This window comes from Melozone crissalis, unplaced genomic scaffold, assembly GCF_028551555.1.
Source record: "Melozone crissalis strain CALT ecotype California unplaced genomic scaffold, PUWL_Pcris_2 ptg000537l_1, whole genome shotgun sequence".
In the NCBI taxonomy this organism is placed as follows: domain Eukaryota; kingdom Metazoa; phylum Chordata; class Aves; order Passeriformes; family Passerellidae; genus Melozone; species Melozone crissalis.
The window spans coordinates 3,025,594-3,050,792 of record NW_026536235.1 but is presented as its reverse complement, the minus strand read 5'-3'; the positions used below and the strand labels follow the sequence as shown (position 1 = coordinate 3,050,792).

The window sequence follows — 25,199 nt, the reverse complement described above, 5'->3', positions numbered from 1 at the left end:
AGCCCCGGCTGAGAGCCAGCCTGAGCAGCGCCCTCCGCGCCCTCCGAGGTACCGGGGACACCGGGGGGACAGCGGGGCTGGGGACAGTGGGGGGACAATGAGGGGCGCAGGCAGGGGGACAGCAGCGCCCTCAGGGCCCTCCGAGGTACCGGGGGGACAGCGGGGGGACAGCGGGGCTGGGGACAGTGGGGGGACAATGAGGGGCGCAGGCAGGGGGACAGCAGCGCCCTCCGCGCCCTCCGAGGTACCGGGGACATCGCGGGGACAGCGGGGCTGGGGACACCGGGGAGGCAATGAGGGGACACCGAGGGGCGCAGGCAGGGGGACAGCAGCGCCCTCAGGGCCCTCCGAGGTACCGGGGGGACACCAGCATGGGGGGACACCAGGGGGACACTGCGGGGACACTGGAGGGGACACTAAGGGGCACAGGCAGGAGGACAGGTGGATGGAGAGTGGATGGAGAGTGGATGGACAATGGATGGACAGGTGAATGGACAGGAGGATGGACAGTGGAGGGACAGTGGATGGACAGGAGGATGGACCGATGGATGGAGAGTGGATGGAGAGTGGATGGAGAGAGGATGGACAATGGATAGACAGTGGATGGACAGAAGGATGGACAGATGGATGGACAGTGGATGGACAGTGGATGGACAGATGGATGGACAGTGGATGGACAATGGATGGACATCCTGTGGGTGGATGTGTGGGTGGGTGGAGGGATGAGGTGTGGGCAGATGGGTGGAGGAACAAGGGGAGGAATTGAGGGATGGACAGACAGACAGGGAGCTGGCTGGAGGAATGGATGGACAGATGGACAGCAGGGCAGGTGGAAGGGAGGGATGGACACAGGGATGGATGGATGGATAGATGGATGGATGGATAGGGATGGATGGATGGATGGATGGATGGATGGATGGATGGATGGATGGATAGGGATGGATGGATGGATGGATGGATGGATGGATGGATGCATGGACGGACACATGGACAGATGGATGGATGGGTGGATGGATGGATGGATGATGGATGGATGGATGGATGGATGGATGGATGGATGGATGATGGATGGATGGGAGGATGGATGGATGGATGGATGGATGGATGGATGGATGGATGCAGGGATGGATGGATGGATGGATGGATGGATGGATGGATGGATGGAGGGGTAGATGGACAGACAGATGGATGGACAGATGGACAGATGTGACCCTGGTGTCCCCCCAGCCCCACACTGGTCCTGCCCCAGCTCAGGGCGTCCCTGCCCCCTATTCCATGCCCCCCCCATTCCATGCCCGGTGCCCCCCAGTGCCACAGGGGGGGTTTGGCAGTGCCCGCCCCCCATGGGGACCCTCCAGGGGGTGCAGGGGGGGGTGCAGGCCCGCGGGGGGTTGGGGCCCCCCCATTTCCGTGTGGGGCCCTGGGGCGGTTTCCGGGCCCTGCTGTGGGAACGGGGCCATGGGGCCACTTCCTCCTGTCTGCGTCTGCGGGGGGGGCAGGGGGAGATTGGGGGTGCTCTGGGTGGAGTGGGGGGCCCTGGAAGGATTGGGGGGCCCTGGGGGGGCTCTGGGGGGATTGAGGGGCCCTGATGAGACTGTGGGGGCCTGGTGGGATTGGGGTCCCTGGGGGGATTGGAGGGGGCCCCGGTTGGATTGGGGGGGCCTCAGAAGATTAGGGGGGCCCCGATGGGACTTGGGAGGCCCTGGGGGACTGGGGGGGCCCTGGCGGGATTGGGGGAACCCTGCTGGAGGATCCCGAGGGGCTGCTGGGGGGCTGGGGGGAAGCTGCTGTGTGGGAGGGGCTCTGATGCTGGGGGGGCCCTGGGGGGGGCACTTGTTGCTGGGGGGGGGTCCCTGATGGGGGAGGGGCTGCGGGGGTTTGGGGTCTCCTCCCCTCGATGGCCCCGCCCCCATGCGGGGGTGTCCGGTGACGTCACTGGGGGCGGGGCTCCGTTGCCGCCCCCCGCCCGTTCCGAGCCCCCACATCCCTGAGCTCCCCCCCCCCCGCTCTGACATCTCCCGCGCTGTTGCCATGGCAACGGGAAGCCGGGGGATGCCGCGTTGCCAAGCGCCCGCTGTGGTACCCACGGAGCGCTGGGGGGGCCCAGAGCTCCCCCCGAGCCCCCTCCCACCCCCGGGGGGACCCGGGGCGCTGCCCCGCCCCCCTTTAACCCCCCCGGCCCCACCATGGGGGCAGCGGCTCTGGGGACAGGGATGGGGATGGGGACAGGGATGGGGACAGGAATGGGGACAGGGATGGGGATGGGGACGGGGATGGGGACAGGGATGGGACAGGGACAGGGATGGGGACAGAGATGGGGACGGGGATGGGGATGGGGATGGGGACAGGGACAGGGATGGGACAGGGACGGGGACAGGGACAGGGACAGGGATGGGACAGGGACAGGGAAGGGACAGGAATGCGACAGGGATGGGACAAGGACGGGACAGGGACAGGGATGTTCTGGTGCTGGTGTCGGACCCGCCGTGACCCCGTGTCGTCGTCCCCTCCCCTCAGCGTGGGACATCTGAGCGATGGGGAGGGGTGGCCGTTGCTTGGGGACACCGGGAGCACTGGAGAGGACAGGGGGACACTGGAGGGGACAGCGCTGTCCCCACGGGGTGTGAGGGCAGATCCCGCAGCCCCACGGTCACAGCCCCGGGGTGGCAGCACGGACACCTCTGGGGGTGCCCCCGTGCCCGGAGCGGTGCCAGGTCCAGGGAACCCCGCGCGTGGGGGGCACACAGAGCCCTGCAGGGCCGAGACCCCCGGGGGGCACGGGGGGCTGAGGGGTCCCGCCGTGCCCCTACCCCCCTGTCCCCCCCAGGCTGTGGCAATGCAGAGCCGGGGGGGTCACGCTGGGGTGGGGGACCCCAATGGCCCCTGGTGACACCTGGCCCGGCTCCGCGAGGGGGACACGGGAGTGACGAGGGTGACACTGGGGGGGTCCGCGGCTGCTGGCAGCTCCATCCCCGCCGTTGCCGTGGTAACGGGATGCGCAGGGATGCTGCGCCGCTGCTAAAAAACGCCAGAAAAGGGGTGGATGATCCTGCCCCGAGCCCCGCAAGACCCCCCAAAAAACCCCAAAGCCGCCCCCACACCCCCCAGTCCGCGGGACCCCTCCCGACCCAGCGCTGGTGCCCCGGGAAGGGGAGGGAGGGGATTTAGGAGCGCGGGATGGACAGAGGGACGGATGGATGGATGGATGGATGGATGGATGGATGGATGGATGATGGATGGATGGATGGATGGATGGATGGAGGGATGGATGCATCGGCGGTGCAGGGGGGTGTCGGGGCGGGGGGTTCCCGGCAGCCCAGCAGGTGCCGGTGCCGGTGCCGGGGGCTCGGGGGGGGCGCCCGGGAGCGCTCGCGCCTGCCCGGTAGCGGCGGGGCCGCCGCCCGCCCCCGCCCCAGCCCGGCCCTGGGAGCGGCGCATGGCGGAGAGCGGCGGCCCCGGCCCCCCCCGGCCGCTCAGGGCCCCCCCCGCCGGGCCCCGGCCCCCCCCGGCCGCTCAGGGCCCCCCCCGCCGGGCCCCGGCCCCCGCCCGCGCCGCCGCCGCCGCCGCCAAGGACGAGCCCGTCGGGCGCTGCCGTGAGCGCCGCTCCCGGGGGGGCGCGGGCATGACCCCCCCCGCCCCGTGACCCCCCATCCCTCCGCTTCCCCCTCCCCGGAGCCCCCGCGCCCCCTCCCCATCACCGCCCCTTTGCCCCCTGCCCTTCACCCCCCATCTCCCCTCCCATCCCCCCCCGCACCTGTAACCCCCCCTTCCCGCCCCCCCCCAGACCCCTGGGTCCCCACACCCCCCTCCCCCCGCCCTGACCCCCCCCGCTCCCTCCCCGCCCCTCAAAGCCCCCCAAAGCCCCCGGCCCCTCCCGTGGCCGCCCCCAGCCCGGGGGGTTCCCCCGCGATGCCCCCCGGCCGCTGACCCGGGCTGGGGGGTGGCCCCGATCCCGGGGGGTGCCGCTGCTCGGCGGGGGGGGCGGCGGCGGTTCCAACCCCTCCGGGGGCGGGCGAGCGGCGAAGGCTTCGGGGAGGCAGGGCCGGGGGTGGGACCGGAGCATCGGCGGCACCGGCGGCCGCGGCGCCGCGCGGGGATCCAGGGGGGCCGGGGGGGCGGCCCGGGGGGGCCCTGCCCGCACCCATGAGCAGGAGCACCGGCCTCCAGCGCAGGACCACCTACCTCATCTCGCTCACGCTGGTCAAGCTCGAGTCGGTGGGCGCCGCGGGGGAGGCGGAGGAGGCGGGGGGCGGCGGCGGCGATGGAGCCCCTGGCCCCGGGGGGGCCGCGGCCGCCCCCCGCACCCCCGAGCCCGGCCGAGCCCGGCGGCCCGAGCGGCTCTTCCAGCGGCAGGACGCGCTCCGGATAAGTACGGCCGGTCCCGGCCCCCCCGGCCCCGACGCCCCCCGCCCCCGCTCGCCCGCCTCGCCCCCGGCCGTGCCCCCCAAACCCGACCCGGCCATGCTGCCCCCCCCGCCCCCGGCCGTGCCCCCCAAACCCGACCCGGCGCTGTTGCCGCCCCCGGCGGTGCCCCCCAAACCCCCCCCGCCCCCCGCCGTGCCCCCCAAACCCGACCCTTCCTTGCTGCCCCCCCCTCTGCAGGCCGTGCCCCCCAAACCCGACCCCCGTGGGGCCAAGGGCACCTTGGAGGGGCCGGGACAGCGCTCTCTGGCCGCCCTGGACATCCCGCAGCCCGCCGGGACCCCCCGGCGCCCCCTCCTCAGCCAGGCCACCTGGGGGGGCCCCGAGGGTCCCCTGGAGGCCGCCAGGGCCCCCCCGCCGCCCCCGGACCCCCCCACGGGCTCCCCGCACCCCTCGGCCGGCGCTCGCCGCCTCCGCCTGGCCGGCCCCAAGCCCCCCAAAGCGGGGGGCGCCGGGGGGAGCCGCGGGACCCCCGAGCCCCGAGCGGGCAAAGCCCCCGGCAAAGGCGCCGGCAGCCGCCTGTCGTGGCCCGAGGGAGAGGGGAAGGGGCGCCCCAAGGCGGGGGGCAAGAGCGAGGGCCCCCCCCGGGCCCGGCTGTCCCCCAGCAAGGGCAAGAGCAAGACCCTGGACTACAGCGACCTCCAGCCGGGGGTCCTGGTGGCCGCCCCCGCCCCCGAGACCGGGCTCAAGCGGGGACGCGAGGGGGGTCGCGCCTCCACCCGCGACCGAAAGATGCTCAAGTTCATCAGCGGCATCTTCACCAAGAGCCCTGCGGCGACCCCCACCCACCCCGCGCCCCCCTGGGCTCCCCCCGGTGCAGAGCCGGCCGGGGGCACCCCGCACAGTGAGTACCGGCCCGGGACGGCCCCGGCCGTGCTCGGTGTCCCCGCGGGCCCCGGGGAGCCGGGGCAGGGCTGGCGGTGCCCGCTGGAGCCGCGGGGCTGTGCCTCAGTTTACCTGATAGGGGGAGGAGGCGCCCGGACCCCCGGGGCCCGTGAGGGGGCAGCAGGACCCGTCTGGGGATGTGGGGTAGGGGGAGGGTGTGGGGTTCAAGGGGGCTGTGACCCCCAGGTGGGGTTCAGGGACGCTGTGGGGTGGGGGCTGTGGGGTACGGAGGGGCTGTAGGGTTCAGGGGGCTGTAATCCCCGGGCTGGGCTGTGGGGTTTTAGGGGGGCTGTGGGGTACAGGGGGCTGTGTTGGTCAACGGGGCTGTGACTCCTGGGCTGGGCTGTGGGGTACAGAGGAACTGTGGGGTACAGGGGAGCTGTGAGGTTCAGGGGGGGCTGTGACCCCCGGGCTGGGCTGTGGGATTTTAGGGGGGCTGTGTATTTCAGAGGGGCTGTGACCCCCAGGCTGTTCTGTGGGGTTCAGGGGGGGCTGTGAGGTGCAGAGGGGCTGGGGGTTTTAGGGGCGCTGTGGGGTACAGGGGCCTGTGACCCGCGGGCTGGGCTGTGAAGTTCAGGGAGGCTTTGGGGTTCAGGGGGGGCTGTGGGATTCAACGGGGCTGTGAACCCCAGGCTGTTCTGTGGGGTACAGGGGGGCTGTGGGGTTTTAGAAGCGCTGTGGGGTTTTAGGGGGTCTGTGGGGTTTTAGGGGACTGTGGGGTTTTAGAAGTGCTGTGGGGTTTTAGGGGACTGTGGGGTTTTAGGGGGTCTGTGGGGTTTTAGGGGACTGTGGGGTTTTAGGAGGGCTGTGGGGTTCAGGGGTTTTGTGGGGAGGGGGCTGTGGGGTTCGGGGGGGCTGTGACCCCCGGGCTGTGCCGCCTTTGGTGTTTGTGCCCTGGGCCGATGTGACCTCCCCACTTTGGCGGGTCCGGTGCTGGCCGTGGGGGGATCCCATGGTGGGGATCCCGTGCCTCAGTTTCCCCACTGGGGGAACTCCAGGGGGGTCAGACGCGACCCCCACCTCCGTCGTTCTGTCCCGCCATCCATCCGTCCGTCCGTCCGTCCGTCTGCGCTCGCCTCCATCCGTGCGTCACACCCGTGCATCCTGTCCCCCATCTGTCCTGTCCCCCCGCGTCCTTCTGTCCCCCCCGGCACCCCCCGTGTGCCTGCGCGCACCTTGGCACCGCGGGGTGCGTGGGCAGCACCTGCGGGCCCGGGGGTGGCACTCGGTGACAATGCGAGGGGTGACAGGCGGCAGCGTTAACCCTTTCCCGGCCGGGCCGCGCCTGGCACGGATCCGGCTCCGCGCTGGGGGCACAAACTGAGGCACAGAGAGGGGGGGCACCCTGACCTCGTCCTGCCGCGGCTCCCCCTTGGGGGTGCCACCGATGCCCACAGGGGCTGGGGATGCCAGGTAGGAGGTGTGGGGGGCACCGGGCATGTCCCAGTGCCACGCCAGGTGCTTGTGCCACGGCGTGTCCCTGTGCCATGTCCTGTCCTTGTGCCACGCCATGTCCCCATGCCACGCCATGTCCCGTGCCACGCCGTGTCCTTGTGTCACACGCGCTGCGCTCTGGTGCCGCCAAACTTGTGCCCATTGTGTGCTGCGCTGTGTCCTCGTGCCATGTCCTGTCCTCGTGCCACACCATGTCCTGGCGTCCATTACGTCCCTGTGCCACACCAAGTCTCTGTGCCATGCTGTGTCCTCCTTGTGCCATGCCTCGTCCTTGTGCCACACCGTGACCCAGTGCCATGTCGTGTCCTCGTGCCGTGTCCTGTCCCAGTGCCACACTACGTTCCAGTGTCACACCATGTCCTGGTGCCACGCCATGTGCTCATGCCACGCCTTGTCCTTGTGCCACATGCGCAGCATGCTGGTGCCACCGGACTTGTGCCCGTCGTGTGCCACGCTGTGCCCTCGTGCCATGTCCTGTCCTCGTGCCACACCATGTCCCAGTGCCACACCATGTCCTCGTGCCACGTGTCATCCTTGTGCCACACCATATCCCTGTGCCATGCCTCGTCCTCCTTGTGCCATGTCCTGTCCTCATGCCACACTGTGTCCCAGTGCCACACCATGTCCCAGTGCCATGCTGTGTCCTTGTGCCACATGCGCTGCATTCTGGTGCCACTGGACTTGTACCCGTCACGTGCCACGCCGTGTCCTCATGCTGTGTCCTCCTTGTGCCACACCATGTCCCTGTGCCACGCTGCCACGCCGTGTCCTGGCATCCATCGTGTCCCTGTGCCACACCCTGTGCTCACACCACGCTGAATCCTCAGGCCTAAGGCTGTCAGGCACCGCTGGCATCGTGTCCCCGTGCCCATCATGTGCTGGAATCCGTGGTGTCCTTGTGCCTTCTCACATCCCCCTGCCGTGCTGTGTCCTGGTGCCCGTCGTGTCCTCATGCCACATCCTTGTGCCACACCATGTCCCAGTGCCACACCATGTCCCCATGCCATGTCCTGTCCTTGTGCCACACCATGTCCCAGAGCCACGCCATGTCCCCATGCCATGTCCTGTCCTTGTGCCACACCATGTCCCAGTGCCACGCTGCCATGCCGTGTCCTGGTGTCCATCATGTCCTTGTGCCCATCATGTGCTGGAATCCGTGGTGTCCTTGTGCCACCCCATACCCTCCTGCCGTGCTGTGTCCTGGTGCCCGTGATGTCCTCATGCCACATCCTTGTGCCACGCCGTGCCCCGGTGCCTGTCATGGCCTGGTGGCTTCCACTGTGTCCCCTCACCACGTCCTGATGCCACGCCGTGCCCTCACGGCTGTCACATCCTGGAATCCATTGTGTCCCCATGCCACAGCACATCCTTGTGCCACCCGATGCCCGTTGTGGTTCCCATCGTGTCCCCGTGCCACGCCGTGCTCTCCATGCCCGTGCCCACTGCGTCCCCGTGCCCTCTGCCTCCTCGTGCCTTGGCACACGACGCCTCGTGCTGCCACGTCCCCGTCCGTGCCACGTGGCATCTCCACGTCCTCGCGCCGCCCCCGCGGGCCCGGCGCCGTTGCTGGGTGACAGCTGGTGGCCGCCCACGCGGGAGCTGCTGCTGCGCTGCGGAGTGGGGGCACCCCGGCATTGGGGGTGCCAGGGGCTCCTGGGGGTGCCAGGGGCTGCTGGGGATGCCAGGGATTCCTGGGGGTTGCCCGGGATTCCTGGAGGTGCCTGGGGTTCCTGGAGGTGCCCAGGGTGCTGAGGGTGCCCGGGGTTCCTGGGGGTTCCTGGGGGTGCCCGGGGCTCCTGGGGGTGCCCGAGGGTGCCCGGGGTTCCTGGGCTCTGTCTCACCTGTCTCCCTCCGCAGAGGCCTTGGTGAACAGCCAGGAATGGACCCTGGGCCGCTCTATCCCCGAGATCCGCCTGGTGGGTGCCGTGTCCTTATGTCCCCGTGTCCCCGTGTCCCCGTGTCCCCTGAGGACCATGTCCCCATGTCCCCATGTCCCTGTGTCCCCTGAGGACTGTGTCCCCATGTCCCTGTGTCTCCGTGTCCCTGTGTGCCCATGTCCCCATGTGCCCATGTCCTCGTGTCCCCGTGTCCCCATGTCCCCATGTCCCCTGAGGACCATGTCCCTGTATCCCCATGTCCCCATGTCCTCATGTCCCCATGTCTCTGTGTCCCCATGTCCTTGTGTCCCCATGCCTCCTGAGGACCATGTCCCCGTGTCACCATGTCCCCTGAGGACCGTGTCCCCAGCCATCCTGACATCCCTGTGCCCACCCAGGGTGTCCTGGGCAGCAGCAAGAGTGGGAAGTCAGCGCTCGTCCATCGGTTCCTCACCGGCTCCTATGTGGGCTTGGAGCCCACTGAGAGTGAGTGGCCATGGGGAGGATGTGGGCAGGGGATGGACGTGACCATGGGCATGGGATGGACCATGGGCATGGGATGGACACAACCAAGGGCATGGGATGGACATGACCATGGGCATGGGATGGATGATGTCCATGGGCATGGGATGGTTGTGACCATGGGCAGGGGATGGATGTGACCATGGGCATGGGATGGAGACGTTACCATGGGCATGAGATGGATGTGGCCATTGGCATGGGATGGACCATGACCATGGGATGGATGTGACCATGGGACGGGCATGACCATGGGCATGGCATGGACATGACCATGGGCATGGGATGGACATGACCATGGGCATGGATGGACGTGACCGTGGGATAGACAGTGTCCATAGGCAGGGAATGGACGTGACCATGGACATGGCACGGATGTGACCATGGGCATGGGATGGGTTCAGTGATGGCATGTCCATGGGGATGGAGATGGATGAGTGGACATATCCATGGAGCTGGGCATGGGATGGACATGTGGTGGGGCTGGGCATGACCACGAGATGGACACGGTCATGGAATGGGCAAAGTCACAATGCTGGGCATGGACAGGTGTGGAGATGGTGAAGGGGATGGACGTGGCCACAGAATGGGCAAGGTCATGGTGCTGGGCATGGCTGAGGGACATTTGGGGTCAAAGCACTGGTCACACCTGGTGCTGGGCATGGCCATGGGAGGTTCCATCCATGTGGGCAGAGCACACCTGCAGGGTCTCCCCCTTCCCCTCCCCACTGCAGGTGGCCAGTTCAAGCGTGAGGTGACGGTTGATGGCCAGAGCCACCTCCTGCTCATCCGGGAGGAGGCCGGCGCCCCGGACGCACAGGTACGAGGGGACGGGGGCCCGGGGGGGCCACGCTGGCCAGAGCCGAGCCCTGACCCCCCCCGTGGCCCCCCAGTTTGCCAGCTGGGCGGACGCCGTCATCTTCGTCTTCAGCCTGGAGAGCGAGAGCAGCTTCGAGGAGGTGACGCAGCTGCACGCGCTGCTCAGCGACCTGCGCGGCACCAGCGACGTGGCCCTGGCGCTGGTGGGCACCCAGGGTGAGCCAGGGGGGCACGGGGGGGGCTGTGGGGGTGGGAGGGGCACGGGGCACCCCCAGTGACCCCCCCGGCTCCCCAGATAAGATCAGCTCGTCCAGCCCGCGGGCCGTGGAGGACGCGCGCGCCCGGGCGCTCTGCGGGGACGCGCGGCGCTGCCTCTACTACGAGACCTGCGCCACCTACGGCCTCAATGTGGACAGGGTCTTCACCGAGGGTGGGTGACTGTCCTCTGGGGGTGGGGAGGGCGTGGGAGGGGGACAGGGTCTTCACCGAGGGTGGGTGACTGTCCTCTGGGGGTGGGGAGGGGGCTGGTGACATGGTGGGGGGGGGACAGTGACCAGAGTGTGATGGGCTCAGTGACCTGGTCAGACAGGGATGGTGGCCAGAGTGGGATCATATCTGGGTCAAGGGGAGTGGTGGCCACCATGTCTAGGTGGGACAGGAACCATGTCTAGGTGGGATGGGGACAGTGTCCAGGTGGGATGGGGACAGTGACCATCCATGGTCAGACAGGGATGGTGGTCAGTGTGGGATCACATTTGAGTCCCCACAAGGGGAGTGGTGGCCACAGGGCCATGTCTAGGTGAGACAGGGACCATGGCCTGGTGGGATGGGGACAGTGGACAGGGCAGTGCAGGGGACGGTGTCCAGGTGTGGCAGACCCACGGCTGGGTAGGTCAGGGACCATGTCCACCCCTGTGGGATGGGGACATCCAGGTGGGATGGGGACCATGTCTGAGTGGGATGAGGATGGGTACCATGTCCAGGTGGGATGGGGATGGGGACCATGTCCAACCCTGTGGGATGGGGGCCACATCCAGGTGAGATGGGGACAGTGTCCAGCAGCTGGGTGGGATGGGGACAGTGTCTGAGTGGGATGAGGATGGGGCCCATGTCCACATGGGATGGGAACAGTGTCCAGGTGGGATGGCAATGAGGACTATGTCCAGATGGGATGAGGATGGGGCCCATGTCCAGGTGGGATGGGGACAGTGTCCAGCTGGCATGGCTATGAGGACCTTGTCCAGGTGTGGGTATCCAGGTGTAGGTACCCAGGTGTGGGTATCCAGGTGTGGGTACCCAGGTGTGGGTACCCAGGTGTGGGTATCCAGGTGTAGGTACCCAGGTGTGGGTACCCAGGTGTGGGAATCCAGGTGTGGGTACCCAGGTGTGGGAATCCAGGTGTGGGTACCCAGATGTGGGTACCCAGATGTGGGTACCCAGGTGTGGGTACCCAGGTGTGGATACCCAGGTGTGGGTACCCAGGTGTGGGTATCCAGGTGTGGGTACCCAGGTGTGGGTACCCAGGTGTGGGAATCCAGGTGTGGGTACCCAGGTGTGGGTACCCAGGTGTGAATACCCAGGTGTGGGTACCCAGGTGTGGGTACCCAGGCTGGTGCCAGGGCAGGTTTGTGGCCCGGCCCTCCTGACCCAGTCTCCTGCAGTGGCCCAGCGGGCCGTGGCGCTCAAGAAGCAGCAGCAGCTGATGGCGTCCTGCAAGTCCCTGCCCAGCTCCCCGAGCCACTCGGCCGCCTCCACCCCCGTGGGGGGGGTCCACCCCAGCCAGGTACCCCCATCCCCCTCCCCAGCGCCCTCCCCAGCGCCGGGCACAGCCCAGGCTGACCCCGTGTCCCCCCAGACCAGCAATGGTGGCCACACCAGCGACTACTCGTCCTCGCTGCCCTCCACGCCCAACGTGAGCCACCGGGAGCTGCGCAGCGAGACCCCGGCCCCGCTGGGCACCCCCAGCTCGCTGCACCGCGGGGCCAAGCGCCGCACCAGCCTCTTCGCCGTGAGTGCACGGGGCACCGTGGGCACCGGGGGCACCGCGGGCACCAGGCACCCTGGCACAGCATGGTGACATGTGGGGTGTGACATGCTGGGTGTCCCCTTGGTGTTACCCAGAATGTCATCCTGACAGGGTGGTGGCAGCAAGGGACATGTGGCAGCCCAGGTGTCCTCTGGCAGGGTGGTGACATTGAGGGGCACATGGCACCTCAGTTGTCCCCATGGCATGGGGGTGGTGGCGCTGAGGGACATGTGGGTATGTCCCGCACGTGGGATGGGGGACATGTGGGCAGCCAGGGTGTCCCCACCATGGAGCTTCTGATGTGTCCTTTAGCAGGGTGGTGGGGACACATGGCATCCCTGTGGGACATGGTGGTCATGGCACTGAGGGATGCATGGACACCATCATGGAGCTTCTGATGTGTCCTTTAGCAGGGTGGTGGGGACATATGGCACCCGTAGCACCCCTCTGGGACATGGTGATGCTGGCACTGAGGGATGCATGGGCACCCAGGATGTCCCCATCATGCAGCTTCTGATGTGTCCTCTAGCAGGGTGGCGGGGACACATGGCATCCATAGCGCCCCTGTGGCGTGGTGGTGGTGGCACTGAGGGACACGTGGGCACCCAGGGTGTCCCCACCATGTGGCTGCAGTGCTGGGGTCTGTGGTACCCCAATGTCCCCACCACCAGGCTGCAGCAGTGGGGGACATGCGGGCACGCCAGTGTCCCCAGCTGTGCCCCGAGTGCCACCCCCTGTCCTGTCCCCATGCCCACAGACGCGCCGTGGCAGCGACTCCGAGAAGCGCAGCCTGGACAGCCGAGGCGAGGGCGCCGGCAGCGGCCGCGCCATCCCCATCAAGCAGGTGGGTGGCGGCGGTGACAGGAGGATGTGGCTGTGTCCCCTGTGTCCCCAGTGTCCCCTCACTGCTCCCTGTCCCCAGAGCTTCCTGCTGAAGCGCAGCGGCAACTCCCTGAACAAGGAGTGGAAGAAGAAATACGTGACCCTGTCCAGCAACGGCCTCCTCTTCTACCACCCCAGCATCAACGTGAGCGCCCCTGTCCCCCTGTGTCCCCAGAGGGTGGCAGAGCCCGGTGTCACCCTCGCTGTCCCCGCAGGACTACATCCACAGCACGCACGGCAAGGAGATGGACCTGCTGCGCACCACGGTCAAGGTGCCGGGCAAGCGCCCGCCCCGCGCCATCTCCGCCTGCGGCCCCTCGGCCAGCATCAACGGGCTGCTGCGGGACCCCGAGCCCGCCGGTGAGCCCCGGGGGTACCGGGGATGGGGGGACACCACGGGGGTGGCACCGCGGTGACACCGTCCCTCCCCTTGCAGCCGCCGTCCCCTCGGTGGGGCTGAGCCTGCCCCCAGAGCCGGGGCTGAAGGTGGTGGGCAAGGGGTCCCTGCAGCGCTGCGCCTCCGCCTCCAGCGCCAAGCTGGCCTCAGGTGAGTGACACGGCACGGGCAGGGACACGGCCACCTCCCGGGCCACCCACAGGGACATCCCCCTGGTGGCCTCACCAAGCATGGTGGCTTCTGAGCAGCTGGTGGCCCTTGGTGGCACTGGTGGCTCTGGAGGCCACGGTAAACCTGGTGGTCCTGGTGAGCCCAGGGACCTGGTGGCCCTTGATGGCCCTGGTGACCACAGTGAGCTCAGGGACCTGGTGGCCCTTGGTGGCCCTGGTGACCACAGTGAGCTCAGGGACCTGGTGGCCCTTGGTGGCCCTGGTGACCACAGTGAGCTCAAGGACCTGGTGGCCCTTGGTGGCCCTGGTGGTTCTGGAGGCCCCAGAAAACCTGGTGGATTTGATCAGCTCAGGGACTAGGTGGCCTTTGCTGACCCCAGTGATGGCCACAATAACCCTGGTGGTCCTGGTGACCTCAGAGACCAGGTGGCCCTTGGTTGGCCCTGGTGGTTCTGGTGGCTCTGGAGGCCACAACAACCTTGGTGAACTTGGTGAGCCCAGGCACCAAGTGGCCCCGGTGACGACAATAACCGTTGTGGATCTGGTCACCCCAGGGACCTGGTGGCCCTTGGTGACTCCAGTGACCACAATAACCCTGGTGGATTTGGTCAGCCCAGGGACCAGGTGACCTTTGCTGACTCCAATGACCACAATAAGCCTGGTGGATTTGGTGAGCCCAGGGATCTGGTGGCCCTTTGGTGGTGCTGGTGGCCACAGTGAAACTGCTGGCTGTGGTGAGCACGTGGACCTGGGAGTCCCAGAAGCCACAATGAACCTGGTGAGCCTGGTGAGCCCAGTGGCCCTGGTGACCTCCATGACTCTGGTGAGCCAAGAGGCTCTTGTGACCCTGGTGGCCTCAGGGATTTTGATAAGACCAATGAACTTGGCAGCCTTGGGACTGGGTCCTGGTGGTCACAGTGAGATCAGTGACCCTCGTGAGCTCTGATGGCCCCAGCATGCCCAGCACCTCTGGGGGACTTGACCCTGCTGACCCAGTGAGTCCAGTGGCCCTGGTGGCCCAAGTGGACTTGGTGACCCTGATAGCCCTGAGTGGTTCTGATGGACTTGGTGACCTTGATAGCCCTGACCTGAGGGTTCTGATGGACTTGGTGACCCTGCTAGCCCTGACCTGGGTGGCTCTGATGGACTTGGTGACCCTGCTAACCCTGAGTGGTTCTGATGGACTTGGTGACCCTGCTAGCCCTGACCAGGGTGGTTCTGATGGACTTGGTGACCCTGATAGCCCTGACCTGAGGGTTCTGATGGACTTGGTGACCCTGATAGGCCTGGGTGGTTCTGATGGACTTGGTGACCCTGCTAGCCCTGACCAGGGTGGTTCTGATGGTGTTGGTGACCCTGCTAGCCCTGGGTGGTTCTGATGGACTTGGTGACCCTCATAGCCCTGACCTGAGGGTTCTGATGGACTTGGTGACCCTGGTGGCCTCAGTGCTCCTGGTTCGCTCCCTGCTCCTCAGGCGCCGGGTGGCCCCCGTGGCCCCGGTGTCCGTGGTGTCCCCAGCGTCCCCCGCGTGGTGTCTTGGCAGAGTCCCCGCTGTCCTTCGAGGCCGTGTCGAGCCCCGGCAGCGCTGGCAGGGACCCCCCGCCCTCGCCCCTGGTGGACAGGAAGAAGCACCGCAGGAAGAAGCTGATGACGCCGTCCAAGACCGAGGGCTCGGGTGGGCAGGCAGAAGGTGGGTGCCCCAGCCGTGTGTCCCCAGCCCCAGGCCCCCACGGTGGCACTGTGGGGACAAGGCCACCATCCTCCACGGCAAGGACGCCCCGGAACTCGGGGGGATCTGGGCCGATGCTGCCCCTCACCCCCGGCCACGCTCAGCCACGCTGTCCACGCACCCCCCCCGCTCTGCCACCTTCTGCCTGCCACCTTCTGCACCGTCCCCAGGGCTTCGTGGGCCCCCCTGACTCTGTCCCCGTTTCCTCTCTCCACTCCTGCTGCCCGGACCCTCCGCAGCCAAGCGCAAAATGTGGAAATTAAAAAGTTTTGGTAGTTTAAGAAATATTTATAAAACAGGTAACGTGGCGTGAGCGGTGCCTCCCGTGCATGTGGCTGTGCCCCCCTTGCCTGCTGCCAGCACACCCCAGCCGGGGTGGGCACCTCTGGGGAGGGGATGGGGGTGCCAGGGGTGGGTTTGGGGGGCTGGGACAGCGGTGGGTGTTGGACCCCCATCCCAGCGCCCCCCCCGGGGGTCTCTGGTCCCGCAGAGGAGGAGAACTTTGAGTTCCTGATCGTGTCGAGCACGGGCCAGACGTGGCACTTCGAGGCCGGCAGCTTCGAGGAGCGCGACGCGTGGGTGCAGGCCATCGAGAGCCAGATCCTGGCCAGCCTGCAGTGCTGCGAGAGCAGCAAGAACAAGGTGGGAGCTCGGCTTGGGGGCTGGCAGAGTGCCCGTGCCACCCCCGTGCCCCTCTCACCCCCTGTGCCACCCCCGTGCCCCTCTCACCCCTGTGTGCTGCCCCAGTGCCCCTCTCACCCCCTGTGCCATCCCCGTGCCCCTCTCACCCCCCGTGCCCCTCTCACCCCCTGTGTCACCCCCGTGCCCCTCTCACCCCTGTGTGCCACCCCCGTGCCCCTCTCACCCTGTGTGCCACCCCCATGCCCCTCTCACCCCCTATGCCACCCCCGTGCCCCTCTCACCCCCTGTGCCCCCTCCAGGCGCGCATGGACAGCCAGAGCGAGGCCGTGGCCATCCAGGCCATCCGCAACGCCCGAGGGAACTCGCTGTGCGTGGACTGCGGGGCACCCAGTGAGTGCCAGGGGACAGTGGGGGGACAATGGGGGCACAACAGGGGGCATGGAGGGCGTGGGACATGAGGGGACATCAGTTCATGGGACATGGTGCCTGAGGGAACTCGCTCTGCGTGGACTGCGGGGCACCCAGTGAGTCTGGGGACAATGAGGGACAGAGGGGGGCACAGGAGGGCGTGGGACATGGGGGGACATCCATTCATGGGACAATGGGACAGCAGTGCCCACAGGAACTCGCTCTGCGTGGACTGCGGGGCACCCAGTGAGTCTGGGGGACAATGGGGGGGATATGAGGGGACACCCATTCATGGGACATGGGGGGACATCGGTTCATGGGACAGGGGTGCCCTGCAGAGCCCTGAATCTAGCTGGTGGTGCCACGGGGTGACATTGTGCCAGGGGCCATGGGCCACCTGGCAACTGGGGCGAGGGAGGGCTGTGGGCCACGCGATGGCACGTGTCACACAGTTCTGTGGGTCACATGATGGCCTGGGCTGTGTGTTGGCACGGGTCACATGGTGCCATGGGTCACATGGTGGATGGCACAGGTCACATGGTGCCATGGGCCACACGATGGATGGCACAGGCCACATGGTGCCATGGGTCACATGGTGGATGGCACAGGCCACATGGTGCCATGGGCCACACGATGGATGGCACAGGCCACATGGTGCCATGGGCCACACGATGGATGGCACGGGCCACATGGGGCTATGAGCCACACCATGCCAGGGTCACACAGTGCCATGGGACGTGATGCCATGGGTGACACGATGCCACATGGTGCTGTGGGTCACACGATGGATGGCACAGGCCACAAGGTGCCATGGGTCACACCATGCTAGGGTCACACAATACCATAGGACACGTGATGCCATGGGTGACACAATGCCACATGGTGACACAATGTCACACAATGCCATAAGCCACACAATGCTGTGGGACATGATGCCATGGGTGACACCATGCCACGCAGTGCTGTGAGCCACGCCGTGCCAGGGTCACACAATTCCATAAGCCACATAATGCCATGGGTGACATCATGCCGTGGGTGACATGATGCCATGGGTGACACAATGTCACACGGTGCCATGGGTCACACTGTACCGTGGCTCATCGCCGCCACGTGCCACACCATGTGTCACACTGTGTCCCACCATGGGGACCCCAGGGGTGCCACATCTCACCCACCACCCCCGCTCACCCCGCAGACCCCACATGGTGCCATGAGCCACACCGTGCCAGGGTCACACAATGCCATGGGTGACACAATGCCGCACGGTGCCGTGGCTCACCGCCGCCACGTACCACGCCATGTGTCACACTGTGTCACACTGTGTCCCACCATGGGGACCCCCAGGTCCCCACAGCTCACCCACCACCCCCGCTCACCCCGCAGACCCCACATGGTGCCATGAGCCACACCGTGCCAGGGTCACACAATGCCATGGGTGACACAATGCCGCACGGTGCCGTGGCTCACCGCCGCCACGTACCACGCCATGTGTCACACTGTGTCACACTGTGTCCCACCATGGGGACCCCCAGGTCCCCACAGCTCACCCACCACCCCCGCTCACCCCGCAGACCCCACGTGGGCCAGCCTGAACCTGGGCGCCCTGATCTGCATCGAGTGCTCGGGCATCCACCGCAACCTGGGCACGCACGTGTCGCGCGTGCGCTCGCTGGACCTGGACGATTGGCCCCGCGAGCTGACCCTGGTGCTCTCGGCCATCGGCAACGCCACCGCCAACAGCATCTGGGAGCAGAACCCGCGCGGGCGCTGCAAACCCACGCACGAGTCCTCCCGGTGGGTGCGCCCTGCCCCGTGTGCCCCCAGTGTGCCCCTGTGTGCCCCCATGTCACTCTGTGTGCCCCCAGTGTCACCCCGTGTGCCCCCATGTCACCCCTGTGTGCCCCCAGTGTCACCTCTGTGTGCCCCCGTGTCACCCTGTGTGCCCCCAGTGTCACCCCCTGTGCCTGTGTGCCCCCAGTGTCACTTCTGTGTGCCTCAGTGTCATCCCTGTGTGCCCCCAGTGTCACCCTGTGTGCCCCCATGTCACTCCTGTGTGCCCCCAGTGTCACCTCTGTGTGCCCCCGTGTCACTCTGTGTGCCCCCAGTGTCACCCCCTGTGCCTGTGTGCCCCCAGTGTCACTTCTATGTGCCTCGGTGTCATCCCTGTGTGCCCCCAGTGTCACCCTGTGTGCCCCCAGTGTCACCCCCTGTGCCTGTGTGCCCTGTGTCACCTCTTGTCACGGTGTGCCCCCAGTGTCACCCTGTGTGCCCCCATGTCACCCCTGTGTGCCCCCAGTGTCACCTCTTGTCCCCGTGTGCCCCCAGTGTCACCCTCTGTGTGCCCCCAGTGTCACCCCTGCCCTGTGTGCTCCCAGTGTCACCCTTGTGCCTGTGCCACCACATGGCCCTGTGCTCTGGGCTGGCGTGATGGCACCCTGCCATTCCTGATACTGTCACATGTCCCTGTCCCCGATGCCACCATGATGGCACCCTGTCATTCCTGATGCTGCCATATGTCCCTGTCCTCTATGCCACCATGATGCCACCACAAGTTCCTGTCCCTTATGCCACCATAATACCACCCTGCCATCCTTGATGCCACCACAAGTTCCTGTCCTCTATGCCACCATGATGCCACCCAGCCATCCCTGGTGCCACCACAAGTTCCTTCATCACCAGGTTCCTGTCCTCTATGCCACCACAATGCCACCCTGCCACTCCTGATAGTGCCACACATCCCTGTCCTCTATGCCACCATGATGCTGCCCTGCCATTCCTGATGTCACCCCGTGTCCCTGTCCCCTATGCCACCATGGTGCCACCCTTCCCTCCCTGGTGCCCTGTGTCCCCACCCTGTGTGTCACCACTGTGCCATCCCACAGACTCTGATGCCCCTTCTCCTCATGTCCCCAGTGCCCCCGTGTCCCCACCCCTGTCCCTTGTGACCCCACAACCCAGCAATGCCCCACTGACACCCCTGCCCTTCCTGTGTGGCACCTCTCGTGCCACCCTGCTGCCATGTGGCCCTCATGTGTCCTCCCCGTTTTCACCCTCCCTGTCCCTGCGATGCCACTGCACGCCACTGCCACCTTTGTGTCCCCACTGCCACACCCCTGTGTCCCCATGCCCCCTCTGTGCCCGGGGTGTGGCAGGAGCTGTGGCTCTGCGTCCCCGTGGTGCCACCCTGCCGTCCCTGACACCCCGTGTCCCCCATGTCCCCTGTGTCCCCTGTGTCCCCATTTCCAGGGAGGAGAGGGAATCATGGATGTGTTCCTAACACCCCGTGTCCCTTGTGTCCCTTGTGTCCCCTCTGTGCCCCCTCTGTGCCCAGGGAGCAGCAGGAACTGTGGCTCTGCATCCCCGTGGTGCCACCCTGCTGTCCCTGACACCCTGTGTCCCCCATGTCCCCCGTGTCCCCCGCTTCCCCTGTGTCCCACATGTCCCCCTGTGTCCTCTGTGTCCCCATGGCCCCGTGACCAGAGAGGAGAGGGAATCGTGGATTTGTCCCCAACTCCCCATGTCCCCTGTGTCCCCATGTCCCCATGCCCCTCTATTTTGGGAGGAACAGGAACTGCGTCTCTGTGTCCCCATGATGCCACCCTTCCCTCCCTAACATTCTGTGTCCCCTGTGTCCCCATGCCCAGGGAGGAGAGGGAATTGTTGATTTGTCCCGAACTCCCCATGCGCCCTGTGTCCCCTGTGTCCCCTGTGTCCCCATGCCCAGTGCCCAGGGAGGAGCGGGAGTAGTGGATGTGTCCCTAACTCCCCATGTCCCTCTCTGTCCCCCTGTGTCCCCTGTGTGTCCCCATGCCCAGGGAGGAGCAGGAATCATGGATTCATCCCTAACATCCCATGTCCCCTGTGTGCCCGGGGAGGAGCAGGAGTCGTGGATGTGTCCCTAACTCCCTGTGTCCCCCATGTCCCCCATGTCCCCGTGTCCCCATGCCCAGGGAGGAGCGGGAGTCATGGGTTTGTGCCTAACACCCCATGTCCCCTGTGTCCCCCATGTCCCCCGTATGTCTCCTGTGTCCCCCTGCTCTGTGCCCAGGGAGGAGCGGGAGTTGTGGATCCATCCCTAACACCCCATGTCCCTCTCTGTCCCCCATGTCCCCCATGTCCCCATGCCCAGGGCGGATCGGGAGTCGTGAGTTTGTCCCTAACTCCCCATGTCCCCTGTGTGTCCCCATGGCCAGGGAGGAGCGGGAGTCGTGGATCCATCCCTAACTCCCCATGTCCCTCTCTGTCCCCCATGTCCCCCGTGTGTCCCCGTGCCCAGGGAGGAGTGGGAGTCGTGGATCAATCCCTAACACCCCATGTCCCCCATGTCCCCTGTGTCCCCCATGTCCCCCATGTTCCCATGGCCAGGGAGGAGCGGGAGTCGTGGATCAATCCCTAACTCCCCATGTCCCCCATGTCCCCCATGTCCCCCATGTGTCCCCACACCAGGGAGGAGCGGGAGTCGTGGATCCATCCCTAACTCCCCATGTCCCTCTCTGTCCCCCATGTCCCCCGTGTGTCCCCACGCCAGGGAGGAGCGGGAGTCGTGGATCCGTGCCAAGTACGAGCAGCGCCTGTTCCTGGCGCCGCTGCCCGCGGCCGAGGCGCCCTTGGCCGAGCGGCTGCTGGTGGCCGTGGGCCAGCAGGACCTGCCCGCGGTGCTGCTGCTGCTGGCCCACAGCCACAAGGAGCAGCTCAACGTGCCCACGGCCGACGCCGAGCGGCGCACGGCGCTGCACCTGGCCTGCGACGGCGCCCAGGTGGTGATCACCCAACTGCTGGTGTGGGTACGTGGGCACTGCTGGGTGGGTGGGCAGCACGGTGGGCACGGGGGTGGCGGGGTCTTGGGAGGGCTGTGGGGGATGTGGGGTGGTCATGGGTGGTGTGGCGTGGCCATGAGAGGGATGGTGTGGTTGTGGGGACTGTGGGGTGGGTGTAGGGGATGTTGTGTGGTCTTGGGGACCATGGGGTTGTCTTGGGGACCATGGGGTGGTCTTGGGGACCATGGGGTGGTCACTGGGGATGTGGGGTTGTCATGGGGACCACGGGGTGGTCATCAGGTTTGTGGTGTGGCCTTGAGGGATGGGGGGTGGTCATGGGAAGGTGGTGTGGTCATGGGGACATGAGGTGGTCATGGGGACCATAGGGTGGTCATCAGGGATGTGATGTGGTCTTGAGGGATGTGGTGTGGTCATGGGGACTATGGGGTGGTGACTGGGGACACCTTGGTGTGGCCTTGAGGGACCATGGTGTGGTCAGTGGGGACATGGCGTGGTCTTGAGGGCTGGGGGGTGGTCATGGGGATCATGGGGTGGTCACTGGGGACTGTGGGAAGGTCTTGGGAGCCGTGGCATGGCCAGGAGTTGAGTGACATGGCCATGAGGACCGTGGGGTGGCTTTGAGGGACACAGTGCGGTCTGGGGACCATGGGGTGGTCACTGGAGATGTGGTGTGGTCACGGGGACTGTGGTGCGGTCACTGAGGATGTGGTGTGGTCACTGGGGACATGGGGTGGTCTTGAGGGCTGGTCATGGGGACCGTGAGGTGGTCTTGGGAACTGTGGTGTGGTCTTGAGGGATGGGGGATGGCCTTGGGAACTGTGGCATGGCCAGAAGTTGAGTGATGTGGCCGTGAGGACCATGGAGTGGCTTTTGGGGACATGGTGTGGTCCTGGGGGGTGTGATGTGTTCATGGGGCACCAGGAGCAGGCTTGGGGATCACAGCACAGCCAGGGGGAAGATCATGGGGTTGTAGGGACTATGAGGTGGCTGTGGGGGTGTGGTGCTGCTGTGGGGGATTTGGGGTGGTCTTGGGGACTGTGGCATGGGCAGAGGACAGGGGACATGGTCATGGGGGACACGGTGGGGTCATGGGGACCGTGAGGTGGTCATGGGGGACGTGGTGTGGTCTTGAGGGATGGGGGGTGGCTTTGGGAACTGTGGCATGGCCAGAAGGTGAGTGATGTGGCCATGAGGACCATGGAGTGGCTTTTGAGGACATGGTGTGGTCATGGGGGACATGGTCCAGTCATGGGGGATGTGGTGTGGCCTTGAGGGATGGGGTGCGGTCTTGGGGACCATGGGGTGGTCATTGGGGACATGATGTGGTCATGAGGACTGTGGTGTGGTCATCAAGGATGTGGTGGGGTCATGGGGACCATGAGGTGATCACAGGGGATGTGGGGTGGTCCTGAAGGACACAGCGTGGTCATGGGGGACACTGTGCGGTCCTGGGGACAATGGTGTGACCATGGGGGATGTGAAGTGTCCGTGGCCATCCTGGGATGTGCCAGGACACCCTGGGGGGACACCGGGGACGTGCCCCATCCCCGTGGGACCCCGCGCGGCCTCTGGGGCCGTTCCCGGGTGACCCTCGGTGGCCCCGCGGGTGACGCCCGGCCGTGCCCGCAGTACGGGGCCGACGTGCGGGCCCGGGACGCTCACGGCCGCACCGCGCTGTTCTACGCCCGCCGCGCCGGCAGCCGCGAGTGCTCGGACATCCTGCTGCAGCACGGCTGTCCCGGCGAGGGGCCCGGCAGCCCCCCGACCCCCGGCAGCCCCCCGACCCCCGGCCCCCCGACCCCCGGCGGGCCCCCGACCCCCGGGCCCCGCCGCCGCAGCAGCTGCGCCAGCGTGGGGCCGTGCGAGCCCCGCTCTGCCCTGGTATAGCCCCGAGGGGCCCGGAGCCCCCGGTGCCACCCCCGGCTGGGCGTGCCCGCGGCCCGGGGCCGTCCCGGTGCCACCGCCGGGCTCGCCCCGTGCCCACGGTTTGTACTTTTGATGCTCTATTTATTATCCTTTATTATCCTTTATTATCCTTTCGGCGTCGGGGTCTCCGCTGGTCCTGCCCCCCCCTCTCCGTGCCAGGGACCCCCACGCCAGGGTCACAGTGATGCCACTGCCACCTTCCTGTCCCCTGCCCGGGGTATTGTGCCCCAGCGTGGGGTGGGGGCACTGAGGGCGGGGTAACCCCTGTCCCTGTCCCTCCTTGCCGGTGCCACCCCCTGTCCCTGTCACCCTCACCCCGCATAGTCCCCTGCTCACATCACCCTGTCCCCGTTCCCGCGTGCTGTGTCCCCCTCCCCTTGTCACCTCCCCAGGTCACCCTCGCCACCCCGTCTGTCCCCGTGTCCTCGTGTCCCCCCCGGCCGTGCCCCCCGCCCTGGCACAGCCCCGCTCGGTGGCAGGAGCAGAGCAGACCCCGACCCCCCCCTCCTTTTCTACAACAACCTTTTGTACGCCCCCTCCCCGTTCCGTGCCCTGCCGCCCCCCCCGTGGCCCGACCCCCCGCCCGCCCCCGTTTCTCGGTCTCCCCTCGGGATCCCCGTTCATTTGTTAATTTATTGCTTTGTTCAGCGATAGGATAGAGCCAGCCCCTCCTCCCGCGGGGGGGCACGGCCGGCGGGACCCCCGAGCCCCTCCCGCCGGCCTGGGGGGGCCCCGCGCCCCCCTCCCGGGACCCCCCCATGAATGTAGGGGCGCCCCGGCTGTGACGCCCCCGAGACGCCCCCGCGGGGCCGAGCCGGGGAGCCCGGGGGGGCCGGGGGGCGGGAGGGGTCGGTGGGGGGGGCCCAGGCCCGGGGAGGGCCCGGGGGGTCCGGGGGGGCCCGGGGGGCCGGGCCGTGTACAGCGACTTCATCTCTCGGGTGTGACTGTAAGTACGTGACAATGTCGGACACTGGTGCTGTGACACGGCTCGTCCTTCACGGGGGCACGGGGGGCATGGAGGGCACGGGAGGGCACGGGGGACACGGGGGGACACAGGGGACATGAAGGGCACAGGGACGGGGGAGGAACACTGGGGACACAGGGGACACGGGGGCACAGGGGACAAGGAGGGCACAGAGGACACGGGAGTGGCAGGAACGCGAAGGGACACAGGGGACGTGGGTGCACAGGGGACACGGGAGGGCACAGGGGACATGGAGGGCACGGGGGACATGGAGTGACAGGAACGCGGGGGGACATAGAGGGCACAAGGGACATGCGGATGGCAGGAACGCGGGTGAGCACAGGGGACATAGAGGGCACAGGGGGGCGCGGGGAGCACGGGGGACACGGGGGTGACAGGAACGCGGGGGCACAGGGGCACAGCATGCGGGGGACACTGGCCGGGCACAGGGCACATGGAGGGGGCACAGGGGACATGGAGGGCACAGGGGACACGGGGGAGCATAGCGGACATGGAGGGCACAGGGGACACGGGGGGGCCCTAGAGGACATGGAGGGCACTGGGGACACGGGGGGGCCCTAGGGGACATGGAGGGCACAGGGGACACGGGGGGGCCCTAGGGGACATGGAGGGCACAGGGGACACTGCGCGCGGCGGGTGAGTGACACGGTCACACCGGGAATGGGTGACAGAGCGGCGGGCACACAGAGTGGGTGACACAGGTGGCACCTGGGGGCAGGAATGACCCGAGGTAGGGGCATCACGGGGGGTGGCACACAGTGACAGGGGGTGGGTGACAGTGAGGGGCGTCACAGGGCGGGGGGGGTCCGGCCGCTGTGCGCAGCTGGGGAGGCACTGGAAGGCACTGGGGGGCACTGGGGGGGCACTGGGGGGCACTGGGGGGCACGGGAAGTATTGGGAGGCACTGGGGGGCACTGGGAGCACTGGAGGGCACTGGAGGGCATTGGGGTACACGAGGGGGGACAGTGGGGGGCACTGGAGGGCACTGGGGGCGCTAGGGGGGCACTGAGGAGTCCCCGGGACACTGGGAACACTGGGAGCACTGGAGGGCACTGGGGGACACGAAGGGGACACCAAGGAGCACTGGAAGCACTGAGGGGGCACTGGGGGGGCACTGGAGGGTCACTGGGGGCACAGCAGAGCACTGGGAGGCACTGGGGGGCACTGGAAGCACTGAGGGATACTGGGGGGGCACTGAGGGGTCCTTTGGACACTGGGAACACTGCGGGCACTGGAGGCACTGGGGGGCACTGGGGGCACTGCGGGGGGACACCGAGG

At 67.2% G+C, this 25,199-nt stretch overlaps 1 protein-coding gene across 2 annotated transcripts; it reads left to right on the top strand.

Moving 5' to 3' along the window:
• The first annotated feature begins 5,062 nt into the window (after window positions 1-5,062).
• AGAP2 (ArfGAP with GTPase domain, ankyrin repeat and PH domain 2) lies at window positions 5,063-23,432 on the top strand. 2 transcript variants are annotated; one of them, XM_054295211.1, is made up of 14 exons: window positions 5,063-5,266; window positions 8,620-8,678; window positions 9,038-9,125; window positions 9,893-9,978; window positions 10,052-10,193; window positions 10,273-10,407; window positions 11,639-11,760; window positions 11,833-11,985; window positions 12,761-12,847; window positions 12,926-13,030; window positions 13,101-13,245; window positions 13,322-13,432; window positions 14,997-15,143; window positions 15,353-15,439. In XM_054295211.1, exons 1-14 carry the CDS (start codon window positions 5,155-5,157, stop codon window positions 15,370-15,372), a joined length of 1,512 nt encoding a protein of 503 aa, XP_054151186.1. In that variant the 5' UTR covers window positions 5,063-5,154; the 3' UTR covers window positions 15,373-15,439. The 2 variants fall into 2 exon arrangements, with proteins under 2 accessions (XP_054151186.1, XP_054151185.1); XM_054295210.1 differs by lacking the exons at window positions 5,063-5,266; window positions 8,620-8,678; window positions 9,038-9,125; ... (1 more) ...; window positions 10,052-10,193; window positions 10,273-10,407 and adding exons at window positions 10,453-10,468; window positions 15,673-15,824; window positions 16,124-16,214; ... (1 more) ...; window positions 20,761-21,016; window positions 22,640-23,432 and having other exon boundaries at window positions 15,422-15,481.
• Window positions 23,433-25,199: the final 1,767 nt, after the last annotated feature.